The 20,436-nt window shown below is 41.4% G+C and overlaps 1 protein-coding gene across 1 annotated transcript in view; it reads left to right on the top strand.

Annotated features, from left to right (window-relative positions):
* LOC147247399 (methylated-DNA--protein-cysteine methyltransferase-like) overlaps window positions 1-19,033 on the top strand; it is a 19,525-nt gene extending 492 nt beyond the window's left edge. The window contains exons 2-5 of the mRNA XM_086180265.1: window positions 1,733-1,881; window positions 10,715-10,875; window positions 15,444-15,583; window positions 18,232-19,033. Of these exons, the coding sequence (XP_086036391.1) occupies window positions 1,745-1,881; window positions 10,715-10,875; window positions 15,444-15,583; window positions 18,232-18,360 (567 nt within the window). The 5' untranslated portion in view covers window positions 1,733-1,744 and the 3' untranslated portion in view covers window positions 18,361-19,033. The remainder of the gene's footprint in view (window positions 1-1,732; window positions 1,882-10,714; window positions 10,876-15,443; window positions 15,584-18,231) is intronic.
* The last annotated feature ends 1,403 nt before the right edge of the window (window positions 19,034-20,436 follow it).

The following is a 20,436-nucleotide window of genomic DNA, read 5'->3' on the forward strand; positions in this document are numbered from 1 at the left end:
GTTTTCTAACAACACAAGCTGCTTCATGTTTGCTGCTCCTCCCGAAGAGCTGGCTGAACAAACATCGTCGAGTCTCCAGCATTATTTTTAATCAGCGTTGACTATTAGCTAAAGACATTATTGCCAAAGTCCATTATTCTTCCTATGGGTCTATTATCAGCTCGCTAAATGGCAGGCAGTCTGTTCAGCGCTTATCCAAAGTGCACTGTACTATTGTTTGGCTCAGAAATTTCTCGCCTTTATTGTCAGTTCAGGCAAACCCCTGATGAATACAGTGAGAAGTGCAAGAGTAGAAACATGAAAGTTGAGGCAGACGCATTTGTGATCGCATACCATGACAGATGTAGTGGTGTGTGAGTGTGTGCCGGTGGTGGTGGGGATGGTGGTGGTAGTGGGGGGTCCTCAATGAAATAATACACTCCTCGTTTTTTGTTTTTTTTTATCTCAACCTTTGTCTTCCCAAATCTGAACATCGTTCATTTTGATCTACAGACCAAATTGAGCATTATATCATTAAAAAAAACTTTATTTTACTGTTTAGTGTAATCATTTCATAAATGATTGATTTCCTTGTTTTTTTTCTTACATTTGTGTCACCTCTAAAATATCAGAATAGTAAAAAAAAAAAGTTAGCATTCTAAAACTCAGTCCTTAAATAACCTTTTTTTCCCTTCTCTCTCAGTTCAAAGTCTAAAAAAAAAATTGTTTATTGTCACGTAAGACAAAGAAAGCAATAATTCTGCAAGTTAGGAATGAATAATGTTCACTTTCTTTGCCAGAAAAAATAAAATAATCATCCTCTTGATTAATCATTTCACCTTTGTGTGTGTGTGTGTGTGTGTGTGAAGAAACTAAATGTGAAAAGTTAGGCTGTCATGTTGAATGTTTTTTTTTATTGTTTATAACCAGAGAACTTGCAGATGAAAGAGTGAAGAAAAGATATCTTTTTTTTAGATTAAAATTTTAATAATTCATAGGTGATCCCAATCAAAAAGCTATATGTTGCTTGATATACGAGCAATGCGTGAACGCGGATTATAAATGATGCGTTGTGTTTGTAGCCTTCAGACACTTCAGATGTTCTATAGGAAAGAAAGGTTTCCTTGGTTAAAACTCCTACAATCAATGTGACCTTTATTTATTATAACCCCCATCTCTCAAAAACTCACATATAACATAGTCAATCATCTCTCCTTCCCTCAAAGTAAAAATAAAAAAGGAACTGCTGTCTGGTTATTGCCAGTATCCATCTCAGTCGTCAGAAAAGCTGCACGTTTTTGCTGTTGTTAAGGGCTGGAAACCAGAATCCCATCGGAGTTGCACCCTAAGGAACAAATTTAATGCTAGAAAAACATCCCGGCCATCAACCAAAAATGACGGATTGAAAATAATGTCGAGCTATCTTGGGAATCCCCCACCAGACAAGGGAACAGACTGCATTGTTTTTCTCATTTATGTGATATATAGAACAGAAAGAGGAGAAAAAATGGGCGATTTATTGGTTAGATAGGCGTATTCTTTCCCATGCACAAAAGAAATATTGGATAGTAATGTAGGGATCAAGTCACATCATGACATTGTTTGGAGGCTAGGTGTTCAAATATGTAAGTCATCATCTGTTGGTGGCCCACTAGCTTTTCAATAGATCATTCAATGCAAATATGTGTGGGAAACTGTGGAAGTTGCCGCATGAATATGTCAATGAACACGGTGGTAATTTGTGCTTCCTTAGCAGGGCAAGGAGATGAAGAAGCAGAAGGAGAGCCAGTGCACTCAGAAGACCATCTCATTGCTGAGCCCCCTGGGGACCATCCAAGTCAGTGGATGTGAGAATGGTGTGCACACCATCCAGATCCTAATGGATGTCGCACCTGCTGAAAGGTACTGTACAACAGCCGGGCTGGTGACGTGATAAACAAAGGTGTGAAATTTACAGGCAGACAGAATCCACTGCTGTGATGGAGTGCCACCATTCCTCATTGGAAGCAGGGCATTTTTGTAGATCCCACAAGAAATATCCTGGAGAAAGTTGGGCAAATATGAGCAGGCACTAGAAATATGAGGGGTACTAGAATACAGTTGGGCTTGAAATTAGATTTCTGATGGCATGCGGTTGTGATTCTTCCCGCAGTATATTTGAAATTTCAGAAAAATAACTTGTTTATTACCCACAAGGGAGTTGATTAGAGCCGATGTCTGTAGGGTCAGCGAAGGCCACAGGGAGCGCGGACTGTTCTCTCCTGTTTATTTATGTTTCCTCCAAGTTATATGCAGTAGTTCTGAGTGTCAAGCGACACTCGGAAATGTAATACGTGATTGCATTTCATGCCCCTACCCATCCTTCAAAATTGCTTGAATGTTGACAGCCTTACTGAAGCGATTGAAACTGATTAAACTCTGCGTTAATAAGTAGTTATTCCTTATTTTTACAGGTCCACATCTCAGATTAGTTTTGATTAGATTGAAATTAAAAATCCATGTATCACAGATTCACATTTGATCAACTTGAATGGTTTGGGAAATTAAACCATTTTCAAATGCAGCCGGATAGGAAGTTATCCTTTTGAAAATGTACGTTCAGATTCTAATTTATGGAAACCCATTAATGACCTTGTATATTTTACCTCAACATGTGTTTCCTATTCCACTGTCTGCTATTTCCTAAAATTCATCATGCAGTAAAAACATTCCACTTGTTCTTAATGAGTTGAAGTGAGAAAATTAATAATATGGAATTTTGATTATGGAAGATGTCCTGTAACCATGCCCAAGCACCTTTCTCCGTCTCCTTGTGAACAGGGTTTAATTTGTGTGTTCAGGTTCAGTAGGAATATGCAAATGAATTTAATGATTCGCATCACTAGATCATTCCTCAGTTTAATATCGCTCGCTATGTCGGTCAGAAGAGGAGCTTCGATTGCATCACCGTCACTGGTATGTTTCTCCAAGGTGTGAGCAAGAAATCATTAAGCAAAAAAAAAAAAGAAAAAAGACGAAGACAGAAATGTCTAGATTTTATCACGAGCGGTGTTATTGTCACAGGACAGGGGGAACTAGAGCCGCCCCAGATATATGGAGTAACGCAGTGTAAACAGGCATTAAGGGAGGCGAGATAAAGTGACAAAATATAGGCTTATCTTTGCAACCGGCTTTACATGTAGATCTCACAAAAGCCTGCGTGTAGCTGTAATAGTTCAGATCAGCCATTTCCATTGATTTATTTATGACATACTAAACAAGGCTCTTTCCAGCTTTGGATGTGGTGTGGCGCTGGCTTAGGAAGTCAGGGTGATAAATGATCTCTAAGACCATATTTTGGATAAGGAAAATGGATAACATCTATGCATACAATGAAGGAAGTGTTAGACGTGTGTGGTTTTGCTCCCTGTATTTTTTTGTTTTGTTTTGTTTGGGGTTTTTTTTAACTCCCTCTCAACAACTCTTATTGGTTGATATTGAATTGCCGGAACAGCAACAAGAGCATCTGTGGCATTGATAGATAGTTATTGATAAATGCCATTATAGCTACATAAACGCCCTTGAAGTATTGCTTACACACCATGACCGTCAGCTCTTTCTAATAGAAACGTCTCAAGCCCCTTTTGCTTCCTAAATGATCTTAGGAACATTTCCTGAAATCAACCTCCTCTGCCAGTCTAACGACAGCCCTGAAGGCACCATCAGATGAACAAATTCATTACATCTCAACAACCCCTGTTGGGGCCCTCCGCACCAGACTCCCTGTTAACCAGCTTTTCTTTTTTTTTTTCCTTCTTCTTCTTCTTCTTCTTTTTACTTTTTAGCATGGCCACAGTGTTCACAGAAGAAAAAAAAAAGATTCGCATTTTGTTTACAGGAGATTACTATTATCTGAAATATGATGCGTCTTTGCTGCTCTCACACAGACACGTAATACTGAGGAAATCATACTGCACTTTTTTATTAGGGTGAAAAATGGAAAAAAAAAAAAAAAAGGGGGCTGGACTCCTGCCCCGAGACATTTTGTGAGCATATTATTTTACAATGCTTTGATCAATTTGTCTGTCAAGCTGGCTGAGATGTTGGGGTGGGTGCGTGTGTGTGTGTGGGGGGGGGGGCAGGAAAAAGCAATTTAGCTTGTGAGGTCCTCAATAGAAATGTACTACAGGAGGCTGTGTATGACATGTTGCATTAGAAGCTGAGTAGCCTTTATTGCCTGATAATGTCGCACGGCAATGCTGATATCAATCACGCTTTAACAGCCAGAATGATGTGTTTTTGTGAAAAGGAAAAAAAAAAAAAGAAAAGAAAATGCACGAAGCATTTCTTCGAAAATAATTGATTTAATTCAGAGCTGAGGGATTTCTTCTTTTAACATAAAAATATTGTGTTTGGGAGGAAGGGGGGGGAGAAAAAAAAAAGGAACAGGCACAAAATGTGCTAGAAGCTAAAAATGGTTAAGAACAAACTCTTTGCATATGCTCCTATAGAAAATTGTAATTAATTTTACACGGATAAACATTCTGTCTCATTTGCATATAGATATAAACAATATATTTGTGCATCTGAATTCCCAGCACACTTGCTTCACGTGATCTGCCTAAAATCCTAAGTGGCTAAAACCAAAAAAAAAAAAAAAAAGAAAAGAAAGAAAGAAATTATCATTTTATTTTCCAGGCCATAAATCCCCCCTCCTTTTTTTTTTCTTTTTTTTTTCCTCTGACACAAAGCCACATAAATCTGTGTCTGATTTTTCACATTGCACATTGTTTTTAGTTAATGATTTTCATCTGTTTGTTGTTGCTGTGATAGCGGGGAAATGTACCATATGCTCCGGCAAAAGACAAATGATTAGCAAATGAAATTCTGGACAGCTGTCTGACTGAAAGCGTTTGGTTGATAGCATTCTGCTACCATAATTAGCTTAAGCTTTGGGTTAATTAACTTTCTACCTGGATATGCATAATAATAGCATTCTGCAGAAAGCCAAGGAGCTTCCAGTATATCAGCAGCAAAGGCTGGCTTTTTATTTTGGATTTCGGGAGCATATTTCAATTTCAAGAGGCGATTTAGCTCGGGAGCATCATCAAATGTTGTAGATTTTACTCCCCAAGCCAGATAATTCTGAAACAATGGAGGTGTATTATGTGGCAGAAATGCCATTTCTGAATGTAATTAAAGCGGATGAAAGCAATCACCAATTTTTAAACGCTTTTGTCTAGCACGAGGCCTACTTGTAAAAAAAATACCCATCAAGAGGAGAAAAGAGGCAAGAGAACCCCCAAGTCCTTATATAAGAGGCCTTTGAGACTGAAGTGAAGTACAACAGTAATTAGTCTTTTGTATGAATTTGCCGGCCATGGTCATGATTAGTTAAGTATATGAGAGGACTGCAGGACTGCACTGCTCTTAAGGAGGAGGGTGTTAAAGTCTATTTATCACCAGTTATCCTCACAGCTTTCCATTATCACCGACAACACTGGATGGGGCCTGAGAACAGCCTAATTGTTCTGAGGTGGAGTGTTTTTGTGTCAAACCCGTCACCCCAGTCACATTGGCATTCATAAGCAGCCAGACATTTTCCATCTATCCAGCCCTAATACCCAAGCTGTCACAACAGCTTTTACACACTACCAACGCTAGTGTGAAATATCTGAGGTGATGCATTTATCGTTTTTCTCACACTCGTGTAGTGTTGTGAATCAATGTCCTGGTTCACACTGAATAGCGGCATGGTAAATGTGTTCCCTGTTTGGAGCCTGTTTACGTGATGTGCTCACACACCGGGAACCATATTTTTTCGACTGTAATTTAGCCCCCTCTCTCTCACTTCCTCTCTCTCCGGGTCTGTTTAGTCCAGTAGATAATTTGACTCCATTTGAATTATTATTATTTGGCTAGATATATAAACACAACTGAGCACAAAATAAACTGCTTACATTTGTAACTAAAATGCTTTGTCATGCAAACAACGATGTGCTGAGATATTGAATGAAATCATCAGAAGGCAGGGAGAGGGACTTTTTGACGTAGTCTCTTTAGAAATGGTATGAATAATTCATTGTGTAATGATATTCAGATAATTTCTGTTCTATTTTTTACTGCAGCCATAGAATATTGTTTTGCATGTTGTGAAGTGCAGTACTCAGCTGCGTATTCATTAAGGTGCTGCTCCCACTGGCCCTTGGACCCATCTGTGCTCTATGTTTATGCCTCTCTCTCTCGGGACCATCCCAATCAGGCTGCATGTGCCATTTCCTGTGCAAACCAACACCTGTGTAACACACTACCTGTAAACCGCCCCGCGCAGACAGACGAGACGCTGACATTCACTCAGATAAAAATCTGCAAATGTTGTGGTTTCTAAAACCCAACCTCTAGGGTGAAGACGGGCGAGTGAGCCGAGTGAGAGTTAGCGCTTGCTGTAGAGACGCAGCTAAAAGCAGCTCCTGCAGTCCCCCCCCCCCCCCCCCCCCCTTCTGTCGGCCGGGAAGTTTTCCCCGACACAAAGGTTGTGCTAGTTTGTTTTAGAACTTGATTGGATTCTATATCTGCAACATGCAGAAGTGTACAGTGTGTGACATACTAGGGCAATATGCAGAGAGATGATTCCGCTCTGACATCTTGGAGAGGAGTACGAGTCAATTATGCCCAAGTGTTGTTCTTGCTTATCTTCCTGCGGCACCAAACAAGGATTTAGTCAAGGATTTAGGGGTGAGGGGGCGGTGGTGGGGATCATGGTAAGCGGTTCACAACAAAACACTCAAAACTCCTGGGAGCGGGCACTGATTTAAAAATAAATTACAGAAGACGAAGCGCTAACACTCAAGGGCCCTCAGCAGTGCTGGCGTACACAGGTGAAGATTAGCCTCCTCGCTAATCAGAGGAACAAGGCAGTAATTTGCTCTGAACACAGACAGTAATTAGGACTTGGTGACACTGGATTCCCATAATGCCTTTGTGCTTGACGTGGTCAAGTTTTGACAGAGGCTATCCATGCAGGGTCACTGTCCCCCCAGTCTCTTGGCCCTCTTCAGTGGAGCCTCTAAAAGGTCCCTGCAGTTACAGGGGATCCCTAATGTACTTTGTGCCTCTCTCACTGGCTCCTTACCATTCGTGTAATTGGAATCTCTTACTGTGGCACTTGAGAATAGAGGCTAAAAACGCTATTTGAAACTGCTCAGTAGTCTGTTGTAGATAAACATTGCTGCTTCGGGGTGTGGATACACTACATAATGGAGTAAGAGTTAAAGCTCGGGTATTACATGCCTACACTGACTCCTGTGGCTAGCCAGCTGGGAGAAGACCTAATTGTTGTGTGCTTTGTTGCCTCCTTTGCACCCACCACCACCACCACCACCACCACCGCCACCACAACCACCTTTATGTATTGGATTGAATGCCTCAGCCTCTTTAGTGGACATTTGCTACTAAGAATTGTTGGATATCGAGAGAGCCGTTTATCCGGCCCATTTGTTTTTATTTTGAAATAGCGGCGCATTAAAAAAAAAAAAAAAACAACGTGGCGCTATAGACGAGAATAGGAAGCATTTCTTGCAGCGTACCACTTCAAAAGCTCTCAATTTTAATGCGGCGCTAGCTAGATGGGTATCTGAATGATCTTAAAATGGTTGAACGAGCTGCATTGAGCAAGTGGCTTACAATTGTATCACAGCCTTTGCTTCAGAGCCCATCAGGATCTTGACATTCATAGAGACATGCTGTATCCCCCCCACCCCCTTTTTAGACAGTCATTTTAGGCTTTTTTCATGCTCTCTTGAGTCTTTGACGTCTCTGAGTTAAGTATCTGCAGTTATAAGGCTGAGAAAAATATTGGACTGCTCTTGGCCTTTTCTATTTCATCCTCTGACCCGCCATGTTACCCATGATCGGTGAAGGAGAACTCTGGCAGGCTGTGTCAAAAGTGACAGCCGATCGAGTCAGGATGAGCGCCATCACGCTTCACAGGATGGAGGCATGAGTTCTGAGTTTTTCCTCCTTTCTTTGTGCAATAAACCATTATACCCTTCACCAGATCCCTTTCAATTAGATCTGGTGGTTAACCTGTTTTCGTTCTTACGTCTGCAGCTGATAGAAAAAGTCTTACTGAAGACTTGTGCAAGAAGACACCAAAGCACAAAGTTAGCTCTTCTTTTTTAATTCATATATATATATGTATTTATATATTTATATTTATATATCTGTTGTCTGCTTTGATTGTTTCCTCCAGGATGAATAAAATAACCTCCAACATTATATAAATGCTCAATTCATTCTTGATATTACAGTTAGAAAATAGCGCTCCAAATGACTCCCACTTTACGCAGCAATGATTTATGGTAATTGGAAATTGATTGTGACAGGAGCACGATATTAGAAATTTTCTGAAATCACAATCTTCTATCAAGGGAAATATTCTTTCTGGTGCAGCAGATCCTAGCTAGGTTTGAATTATTGAATTATTACCTGTGATAAAATACCGAATGCCTGAATGACATTAAAAATATTATAACAAGACTAGTAAAGCTAGGCTATAAGTAATATTTTTCTTCATGCAAATGTGAATCGTGCAGCAGATAGACAAACTCGTGGATTATTGTGTTCTGGTTGATGCTTTTGTCGCTGTTACTTTAAGACAAATTACTCCTAATTTTTGTGTGATTAGACCAACATTTATTACTCATCCCTCATCTGAAGGGCACAGTTGCTAATGTCTGGAGTGTAGAAACAAAGATCACATGACAATGGATGGTTTGTGATTCACCAAAGAAACTGGAAGCTACGTCTCCACTGCCCACATGCTCTTTAGAAACAATCCCCCATCGCACCCAGAGGTGACAGACTTCAGCTCGACTGATGTTGTTCCCCTTTTATTTATTTATTTTGGTGTTGTTTACCAGCCCTAACATGTACTGCATTGCATTAACTTTTACTACTGTCAATGTTGTATCACTCAAAAACACCTTTAAAGCGGGCTCATCCATAACGGCGAGGGCTGAGGGGAGAGGAAAATTAGCCACGGTGACAAGTCTGAAGTGTGAGCTTGAGGTCAAAGGTGGCCAGCCTTAAGCAAAGGTGCTCTAGCCTTTGTCCGGTAGATTGTAAGGGCCTGCGGGTCCAACAGGAACATTTCCACACACAATATCCCAGAGCTGTCAGTGTGCAGCGGCTGGAACATCCTCTCAGAGAGAAAGAGGGGGTGTCGAGGGGTAGAGGAGGTGGTGGAGAGGGGATGGGGGGGGGGGGGGTAGAGAGGGAACAGTGGCTTGAAGATCCTTGCAGGGAGAAAGAGAAGATGGGGGGGTAGAGGGTGGGGAGCGGGTGGATGGTGGGTGTGTGTCAGGGTATAGGTGGTGGAGAGCCAAAAGAGCTGGAGTGGGAGGATAGAGAAATCGAGAGGGGGGGAGGAGGGCAAAGGAGGGGAGGGATAGAGAGGAGAGACAATGACAAGTAGGGGCTGGCTGGGCACTCACCCATGCCGACAGAGATTGCCATGAGCCATGGCCATTGTTTGAGCGGGTCTCAGCACAAGACCCGCTGGTGGGTTTTCCGAGTTTTCACCACTCAACTATAAACTGCTGTGTGGTTTATTTAGAAATGAGAGTATTTACACCTTTTACTGTATTTACACCCACTGTTAAACGGCACCCAGGAGATTTTCATCACACAGCCACAAAGTAGCAGGCAGAGCGGCTCTCTGCAAACTGACCTGCTCAGTCATAACACTCCAGTAAAGCTCAGCGTCACATGTCCAATATAAAACGCTGCTCAAACTGTGACCCGCAGAAGTGTAAAAACACTTTAGGGCCGTGTTGTTACGGCGCGGAGGAGAGAGACGCTCTGTGTGTTTAACAAAGTAAATGTCTATTATTAATACTGTACAGGATAAGCCAATTTTGAAAAAAGGGGCACTTAAATGGTGATATTATTTATTTATAAGTCCTGTACACCAGTTAATGGAATTGGCGGCCTTCTTTAGATCCGCATCACAGCTTGAGGTCCACTTTGCAGTAATGCACATGCTAAGAGAGGACCTTCCCAGTAGGGTCTTTAAGTGTCAAATATGGGTCAGTCTGCTCGCGTTGACCTGGGGGGTGGTCAGCAGCCGAGAGAAATTCAGCTGTTAAATGATGCCAAGTCAACCATCGGCAAATTCCTCCAAGCATCTACTCATGCTAAGATGCACGTCCAAGTGCAGTTCGTTGCTGGCCAGCTCTGCACTGGCCAAAAAAATCCATTTATTCTTGTCATGAACTATAAACTAGACCCAAGCAGAGTTAAAAGTTTGTTAACGCGATGCTCTTAACTTTTTCACGCTGTAAAACTTTTGAAAACTCTTTTTTTTCCCTTCTCCTTCTCCTTAGAATAAGTTCTTCCTCCTTCATGTTTAAAATAAATGCTGTTCCTACTGACAGTGTTTTCTTTCACACTCGATCATGCTGCACTTCATATAAATAAACTGTAACAAATGTCCGGACTACTATTCCCTCTTTTACAGTTCTGATACTTGTCACAGTCGATTGTTGGGACGAAAGCAGAAATAAAGAATTTTGGATTTTAAACACGTCTTCATTAACAACTTTAGTTTCACTCAGTAAATTATGTCATCACGCATCTGTGTCACTGGTGGCGTATTATTACACTCCTGTGACATATTCTCAACCATGAATTCTGTATTATGATTGCTCCTCTGATCCCCACCTCTCCTCCCCATCCTGCCTTATATCCCTCACAGGGGCAGCAAGGCCCCCCAGAGCTGTGTGGTCAACGATAGCCCAGCAGAAACGAGCCCCGAGTTGCAGCGCTGCGTAGAATGGCTCCAGGCGTACTTCAGTGAGCCGCAGACCACTGGGAGTCTCCCGCTCCCTGCCTTTCACCACCCCGCCCTGCAAGGAGGTCTGTCATGGATAAATATTTGCAGAGCCATGACTGGGATCAGGCTTTCACTCTTAATTGTCAGTTACATCACTTACACTCACTGGCTCACTGTGTTATAATGAAGTATTTTATGGCTGAGGGAGAGAGAGAGAGAGAGAGTGAGTGAGTGAGAGAGAGAGCAAGTGGGAAAGCGAGTGAGTGGGTGAGTGAAAGGAGAGAGAACAGAACACAGAGCTGTAACTTGGTTCAGTAATCTGTGGCAGCTCTTACCACGCGTGTTAGTCTTGGCAAGCTTTTCCATGATTCTTGGCACATTCTTTGAAACTGATCGAATTCCACTCTTGACATTTTCAGACAGGAAGCTTTTCTTTTTTTTTTCTTTTTTTTTTTCTTCTTTTTTTAATGAGAACATGTGAATGGTGGTAAAGTTTCAATGAGGTTATTGTTGGCTTGACCACTCATCTAGGCCCTCAAATGAAAGCACCCCAAAAACGGACAATTAGAGCGCTTTCAGCCGACATTTGTGGCCGCTGAGTGAATGATTGAGGGTGCCGAGAGGGAAAAAAAAATTGAGTAATTAATTATCCTGGGTGTTGTTTTTTTTTTTTTTTGTCGTTATTGTTGTTGTTGTTCTGAGGAAACAACAAATGCAGGAGCCTGACAACTCATTTTTTAAATCATGAACTTATCACACCCATGTTAAAAAAAACCACACACACACACACACACACACACACACTCACACGCACAGGGTATTTCTTTGTCACACTGAGACACTCATTGCATTTAAAGATTTTCAAAAGTGCTCATTTAGACGCAGAGGCACACCTACACAGGGAAAAAAAAAACATAATATATGCATTTAGCAATTGTGCCTCTCTTCCCCTGCAATCAGTCCTTAGTTTCTCTCTAATTTCATGCAGATCTGCAGTGCTTGAGTGATGGCATTTTCAATGAGCAGGTACTCCATCGAGACCCTGTATACAGCTATGAGTCCCACGCTCCCGCAAAGGCAATGCAGAAATACATCAGGACCAATTACGATATCAACTTTCAGTGTGATTCCCTTCGCCACCAAGTGCTTGTGTACCAGCCCCAGGCTCTTTCAAATCGCATCTCATCTGAAGTCTTTGGGGTTTTAATTAAATTTCAGGATAGATGGAATTCTTCATTAGTACCTGATCTGAATAGGTGATTGTGCTGTGTTCCACCTCTCTCCCTCGCCTGTTGTTGTGGGGCTCAGTAAATACACGGTTTAGGGTTGGATTGCTCTCAGCAGTCGGAACCATGGGCCATGCCTGTATAAAAATGTTAAATGTTAGCATCAAGAGCATTTGTCTTTTGAGGAAGGAAAATAGGCATTTTTTTTTCTTTGCGCATGTTGATTCACAAATATTAAGCATTAGGTTTTTTTTGGCTTACTGTTGTACAAATTCCTACTTGATCTTGTCATGCAGCCGCTGCCTGCCTGCCTGCCTGCCTGCCTGCCTGCCTGCCTGGGAAGGAAAAAAAAAATACAAGTTTAATCAGGTCATTACAATCTGTGACAACCAACTTTTGTTTGCTCAGTTATCTTGTGGGAGAACCACAGCGCGACAGCGTTCTCGCTACACTTGTCATGTAATATTGAGTTGTGACCTTCACTTGAAGTGTTGCCATGTTTATTTACACATTTCTGACAAAACAAGCCACTTTTCATATTAGCTGTCACGATATACCTGAGCAACAGAGGTGACATGAAAGGAGATCCGAGGTGCAGTTTTCTATACCGCCTGACTGATGTCATGCGCAACATCACACACAAGTTCGGTTGTCAGAGGTAGAAGGATGGCGAGCGCGTGTCACACTCAGTGAGCTTGTGCATGTTTGTGTGTACATGCATTCGCACCCCCCCCGTCACCGCGCGCGCACACACACACACACACACACAGACGTGAGCGCGCGCGCGCACACACACACACACACACACACACTTTCTCAGAAAAACACAGACACATCATGGGTTCTTAAAACGATGCATATTCTTATCTCATTAATTATACATCCATATGTAACAGACGAGAGGATCTTAGTCTCGGTAAGCGGCATAGGGAATGTGCGGGGAGGGGGCCAGGCAAAGCGGGGGGGGGGGGGGGGGGCACTCTTCAAAGCCCAAATGACTGTGTTCCTGCAGGAGCCTGAACCTCCCCCTGTGCACAGCGCAGGGCGAGATGAGACACTCACCAGGACTCACCCCTGTGATGTGGAGAGGAATTAGGGAAATGAACGTTTTCAGAATATCGAATAATCAGAGAATCATCAGCACCCCGTCAGCCTTCAAAAGTATGGATCCCTCAAGACTCAAGAGACACTTTGACTGGGAGTCAAAGTCTTCCCTCCCATTAGACACAAAGGATAATGAGGTAGCCGCATTTCCACTATTGTCTTTTTTTTTTTTCTCACAACCATGTATAAGGTGACTGTCAGCTGGAAGTCCTCTCACTAAATCTGTCATTAGAAGGCCTGATGGAATTCACTTTATTGTTCTTTCCTTTATTTTTTCAAATTGCTCTCATATACAAAATAATGAGGAAATCAATCATACGAGTCAATATCTTCATAATCACTGAAATCTGTTCGATTTTACCGTGGGTCGACTGCCTCTGCCTCTGCTGCGGCCCTATTACCTGGCCTCATGGTAGGTAATGACCTGTGACATAATTATGGGATGTCTGTAAACATGTAAGTGGTTCCTCTCAACTTTTATTTAAACAATTGACATCACTGCACCTGATCTAAAGAGGGTCCTGACCTCAGACACACCGTATTAGGCTCTTTATGAAGTATGGGGCTATGGGACTGCTCTCCAAACCGTTGCTGGTCACCTCATGTGACCCACATGAAGCCTCTGTCACTAACACTGATGAGGGCATAGTTCTTTAACCCCTGTACCGGCACATAAAAGCACTTTTTTCCTTTTCCTTTTCTTTCTTTTTTTTTTTTTTTTTTTTTTTTTTTTTTTGAGAAGGTGAAATCTTCCAGGACAAACAGCAGCTCAGGATACTCGGTGTGATAGCTTGTTGCTCAGTCTTCTCGCAGGCTAAAGTGTTTAGCCTCTGTTGGCTGGTTTTGGTTGTTTGTCATTAACCATCATACAGTTTTGGCAAGCTGTCACCTACCCGTCAGTGAGAAAGTGATATCATGTGGCCAAAAGTGAGCTTTATTAGGCAGAATAATGCATAAAAGAATTTCAGGGGTGTATCTTATCATCTCATAACATTAAGTCTGTCTGCGTAAGAGCCCGTCATCTCGTTGACAGCGTGATTATTACCTGAAAAATTATTAAACAGTACCTACAGGCCTTGTTCAAGACAAAGAACTCACATGGGTGCGCATCAATCAAATGTATCCCCTTTAGGTTTTACACTTATTCCCCCCAGTTTAGGCAAATTGCCTTGTTCGCGTGGCTTTGTGTAGTGGAGAGTGACTATAAGGTAGCGAGGGAGCCTGGGGAGCTAAGGATGTTCACTCTGTAGAAGTGAGACAGGGGTGTGACATGTTTTCACACAATGCCAATTTAGAGGGATTTCACATAGATCACTTGTCATGTGCTCTCTTAGACCATATAAATGAGAGAGAATGGGAGATCACTAATTGAATTTTCATGACTGAGTACATGCACTGTATACACTAGAAGAGTCCCCCCCCCCCAGATAACGAGACTATTGTTCCCTCATCTTGTTCTTTCTACAAAGTGTTGTTCACTTGCCTGCAAAAGCTGTGCGCATCAGTGTTTTCTGATATTTTTATTGTCACATGTCCTTTATCAGTCAGAACTAGACAAACATGCCTCTCAGTCGCTGCCCTAGCAATCCGCCCAAAAAAGAAAAAAAAAGAAATATAATTTAGCTACTGCTAAAAGTGCTAATGAAATCAAAGCTGTTAATGTGGTCGGTTAAGCTGCGGATGATTTGAAGAATTCCGCCATTTAAGTGAAGATGATATAATGAATCTACTCTGAATAGAAAGCAATTAAAAGGACAAATTGGTCTGATTAACCTCAAAGTCATCCCACTGCCACAAATGGTATGCAACATTCAAATTATTATTATTAAAAATCTAGAGCAGATTTGCAGTCTTTTTGGCCTCTCTTAATCCTTTTAAATGAAGGAGCCAACTTTTTTAATTTTAGCTGTGACCTTTCAAAGCCTAACCTAGATTTTTCTGCCATAGAAATAATTTTCTCACATCATCTACTGTAGCATATTATTACTAGTTCTAAGGTCAAATTGGGGGACTTCTATGTATTTAGATGTTTAATAAGTCTTAATAAAAAAAAGAAGAACCTCTGACAGACGCAGACCTCCGAGTCGGACAGTATGAAAAACTATTACGCAGATCAAAATGTAGCGATGTGTCAAACTCTTGTTTTGAAGTGTATTTCAATTGAGTGTAATCCATGTTGTACTAAATGGTTATTTTCATCGCCATCGTCAGCCTGTCTTGTCAGCTGTCACAGATTGACGGATTAAATGAGGAACTCTCTCCACCTCTCTTCTCCTCCTCTGTCTCTTCCTCTTCTCTGTCCTCGGCTCGGTGTCGTATAGACACCTTCACCAGCCGCGTGCTGCAGGTACTTCTGAGAGATGTGAAGTTCGGAGAGACGGTCTCGTACAAACGCCTCGCTGAGATGGTGGGAAACCCCAGAGCGGTGCGGGCGGTGGGAGGGGCCATGAGGAGGAACCCAGTGAGTGTGGCTGACATTGATTGACGGGTTTCCCTCTTATTGACTTTATTTAGTCAGATCGAGAGAGTGATTTTTTTTTTTTAATGTTTGTTCTTTTTGCTTCAGTGACTTCTGAAATGAAATGGAATGAATCAGAAAATCAGTCAGCAGCTAATAATCAGCAACTATTTTGATAAGTAATTAATCCTTCGAGTTATTTGAATTGAAAAACTCCAATAATTCTCTTGATACAGCTTTTGTGTCACTGTACACCGACTATCTTTTCATTTTGGATATCCTGGCCGTTCTCTGGCACTTCATGACTTAATCGATAAAGCAAACTACGAACAGACTTAATCAATAACACAAATATTTGTTTGTCTAATTTAATGTGACACAAGTAATAGTTTCATTCATTTCTAGGTTTCAGACTGTATTCATATTAAATAAAAGGAAACTCAGGCTAAGGGAAAAAGTTAAATGAATGAATTACATTTTGAATGAACAACTAATCATGCAAACAAATGAATAAATACAAAATGATCACAAAAATCATTTTTAGATCGATTCTATTCCAGTTTCTTTTAAATGCACCACCTAAAGAAAACCCACAAAACTTTGCTTTTAAAAAGCTGCGTGAAAATCTAGGGCGCGCAAAGCATTCCGGAGGTGTGCTCGAGCGCGCGCGATGGCAAAGTAAACGTCTCCCTCAGAGAAGTAAAAGTCCACCTACAGCGCAATTTAAAGCCCACACCTTTTGTTCCTGTTTACTCCAGTCTTTATTGTAGATGTTCTGTACAAATCTCCCATTCTTGTAGGAAACCTGGCCTGCATCATTTCGCCCATGAATCCACTGTGTACCAAATGGAGGGCTAGAGGGCAAGTGGTGTGTCTTCTTTTGATCAGACCCTTTGATCAAAGCCCGTTTAGCTCTGCCCATGTAGTGCTGTGGGCACCACCGGTGTGCTCTGTGAGACACACAACACTTCTTGCACTGAACTGCAGCCACTGAGACATTTTTTTCCTCTTTCCTATTTGCTGTGAAATAGTGCTGCCGTTTGGTTATTTTTTTCCCCCTCTCTAATTCTTCAGGTTTTTTTTGTTGTTGTTGTTGTTGTTTTTGGCGTAAGTAAGAAAAGAAAAAGCAGTTTTCTATTTTTAATTGAGAGGTTTCTCTGTATACTTTATATACCACTACACCAGCCAGTGGCATTGCTGCTGGATGGCTGTATAATACTTCTCAGTGTCATGTTTTACAGACATTTTGTTCCTCTAGTCTGGGAGCCTGAGCCCTCTGCTCGTGATACAGATCCAGAGTCAGATTGTCAGTGTCAATTACTTGTCAGTAGCGCTGCTCCACTCGGGCTTCAGCTGTGAAAAGCTCAGTGTGTTCAATCGATCCTCGCCTCTCTGTGGCACTTCTTCTTCACCAGGATTTGAGTATTGATAAGCCTGGTGTAGTGCTCTTTTCCCCCCCAAGTGAAGAGGCAGATCCGAAGGCCTTGAGGGTACCCAGCTCTCCCTCCAAACCCGGGGAACAATATTGATCTGAATACTCAAGCAGTATTTCTCTGCCTGCAAGGTTAATCTGGGGCTCGGAAAGTTTTATTGCTGTTGATATGGGAGCAGGTTTAATGATGGATTTGAACTGAAACACACAGCACGTCCAACTTTTATATGAAATGCCGGTGGAGCAGCCATCACGTCGGGATAAATCGGCTGAAATTGGAAAAATCTAGTAACAATTTGCAGCGGTGGTTGTGATGTGTTTCGTCGCACAACAAGAACAAAAGGAAGATTTTTGAAAGAAATAATTTGCTGTGATTCATTCCAACCATTGCCACTCTTCTTGTTCGGAATTCACAATGATCGAAGTGTTTTAGGCTTGCTTGTTTAATCTTTCTCCAGCCATTTAGTTTACAAAGAACTCGGGACCCCCCTGGCAGTCGTCTGCAACAAGAGTAAACGCTCCACCGACTTCCTCTTTTTAATGATCACAGGGTTATCAGATCTTAATGTTGACACCCTCTCGATTGAATATTCATCCTGCTGGTGTTTTTGCCCATTAATTTTTGATTGCTTCTTTGCTTTACACTTTTAAAGAGTAAAAAACATTTATACCCAAAGACTGAGCCATCACCCGGAATGTGGATTTGTGCAGGATCAAACCAGACACTTCTGGTGTGGCACTTTGTTTTCATGCCGTGCACGCACATTAAAAAGTGCAGATTCATATTGTCTGCGCGTTAGTTACTTTAAAGTCTCACCGTTTATGTGGTAAACCGCAGATTCTTTCATACATAATACATGTCTGCGATCAAGACCTGCAAGTGTTGCGTTGCTGTGACAATTTATGTCAACCTGAGAAAAAGGAAACTGTTGAGTTTAAAGCTCCCGCCTGTTTCATATGTTGTTGATTTTTAGAATTTTAATTTTTATAAACTGTTTTTATTTGATACATTCTACTTTTGCACCAACCGTTTTTATATTCCCAAAACTTCTTCACTCTACTGAATTTATACATTAAAAAAAATTGCTGAAAGATGATTCCTTTAAATGTACATAATCAATCTGTGCATGGAAAAAAAAAATCTACTTGCGTAATATTCGCCAAAGTTGCACATGTTTACTTCCTCCGAGTTGAATTCCTCTCTGTTTGTCTGTGCCAGATTCCTCTCATCATCCCCTGCCACAGAGTCATTTCTAGCAGTGGACAGAGCGGGCCGTACATGAGCGGCAAGGGCAACCATCTCAAACAATGGCTGCTCACCCATGAGAGGCAGGGAAAGGAAGGCTAAAGCATGACAGAGACCAACTGTCCTTGATTCAGTACGCGCACACACACACACACACACACACACAAACACAAACATGAGTACATTTTTTTTTTTTTTTTAAATTTCCTAACACAAAACAGGGCCATGAAGTTTAGTGTGCTTGGCACACACTGTGGAACAACTGAAGCTACTTGTAAATATTCAGATTATATTCCTTTTTTAAAATCTAAGAATAGAGATGCTGCATAGTTAATGTGATACCGAGTTGTTGCAGAATTAGAATGTACAAAAATAACTTAAACAGAGAACAGTAGGAATTACAAACATATGCTCCCGTGGGTCTCCATTGCGTTTGCCAGATAGTGCTGGAATGGTTTTTCTAAAGAGTTATTATTCCCTTAAAAATATGTCTCTTGCATTGTTGTTGTTGTTGTTTTTTTTCCTAAGCAGAATTAGTCTTTGTACCTCTCGTTGGTTTTTTAATTTCCTGCCAAGTGAATGCTTTGTTCAACATCCAGTGATAAAGGCTCTGAATTTTCCTGCTACAAAGCTTTGTAGTGGAGCATTTGTTTTGTCTTCATTTAGATCTCATTGTTTGCTCACGCCTTATAATCAACAACGAGTGAAGAGATGTCTTCTGCATCATATACTGTACTTTCCTTACATTAAACATGTTTATATAAACACATCTCAAAACATCAAATTATGTCTTCTCATCATTTTAATTGTATTTAATTCTCAAATTGATTCCACGCAGCGTCGACTCAGTTCAGCTCATAATTGATTATGCTGAATGTCTCCTCTCTTCGCTGCGGCACTGTTCGTCAGAGCCCCTTCTTCCTTTATTTCTGAGTAGTGTTTTCCATTAGAGGGCAGTACAGAACGGGAAACTGAAATCAACATTTCAACCTTGAATCCATCCTGCACATTTAATCTGTAACTTAAATGTTTATATGTTATTTTATTTTCATGGCAACCGCATTGAATCCCTTGGAGATGAATTATTTTATCTCAGAAAGACCATATGGAGTGGGCTGCGGTGATTGTGAGTGCTTAGAAAATCTTTTTCTTTTTTTTCTATTTAACTGAAAACACCCTGTTGTATTCCCTCACAATGATATGTTGTAACATTGACAGTTTAATTTTTAAAATTTTTTTTTCTTCAAGTCATATTTCTTTTTTACGGTTTAATACAATTCCTGAGTGACCCTGACATGCACTTAGTTATGCAGCCCAGGTAGCCTAATAATCCGCCCTCCCAAAATAACCTCGGCTCTAACCTTTATGGACCCAATTCAAGTGGCCCTCCTCTCTGAATACATTTGAACTTTGCTGCATTTTTTGAATTTCTCATCTGATCAGCTCGGTGTGGCTGTCTTGCTGTGCTCCTGGACTCACTTACTCTGCCATTGGAGCACCATTGTAGCGTAGATGTTGAGGCAGCAGACAGGCAGATGAAGAATGAGACTCAGTCTGTGGTTTCACAGAGGGCTAATGATGCCTGTGGTGACTACAGGCTACAGTCAGCCCCCTAACGAAGGGAGCTGTGACACAGCCACAAGGGGTCCCATTTAAGCCAGGCGCACTCTGAAGTGCACTGTAAGCACCCTCCTTTTTTTTTTTTTTTTTTTGCTTGTGGCTAAGTAAATTCTATGGAATGCTACGACTTTAGCAACCAGAGATACTGATATCTGTAGAGCGAATGTTAAAAAACAAGTCCGGCATCAAAGCGTCAGACACGCTGCCAGTAATTGGTCATGTAATTGCGTAGGTACCCGAGGAACCTCTAAAATATTTCTCACTTTTTCTGTATCTTTGCAGTATTGGTGTGTATTAGTATGTCTGTATTATTTTGTGGTTGTATTTTCACCATGTGCACCGCTTGCGTATCACGCTGGCTCAGACATAAAAAGGAATTAGATTAAAAGAAGCTGAGACGATCTCATCATCCGCACTGTTAATCTCTGTGAAACCTTTAATTTTGGCCTAATATCTCCCTCCATTTCTGAGAGTACGTGAGTGCACGTGAGCGCGCGTGCATGTGCGTGTGTGTGTGCGCGCGCGTGTGTGTGTGAGAGCATATGGCCATGCGTGTTC

This window comes from Aulostomus chinensis, chromosome 16 (assembly GCF_037954235.1).
Source record: "Aulostomus chinensis isolate RoL2024-O1b breed Wild chromosome 16, RoL_Achi_v1.0, whole genome shotgun sequence".
In the NCBI taxonomy this organism is placed as follows: Eukaryota; Metazoa; Chordata; class Actinopteri; order Syngnathiformes; family Aulostomidae; genus Aulostomus; species Aulostomus chinensis.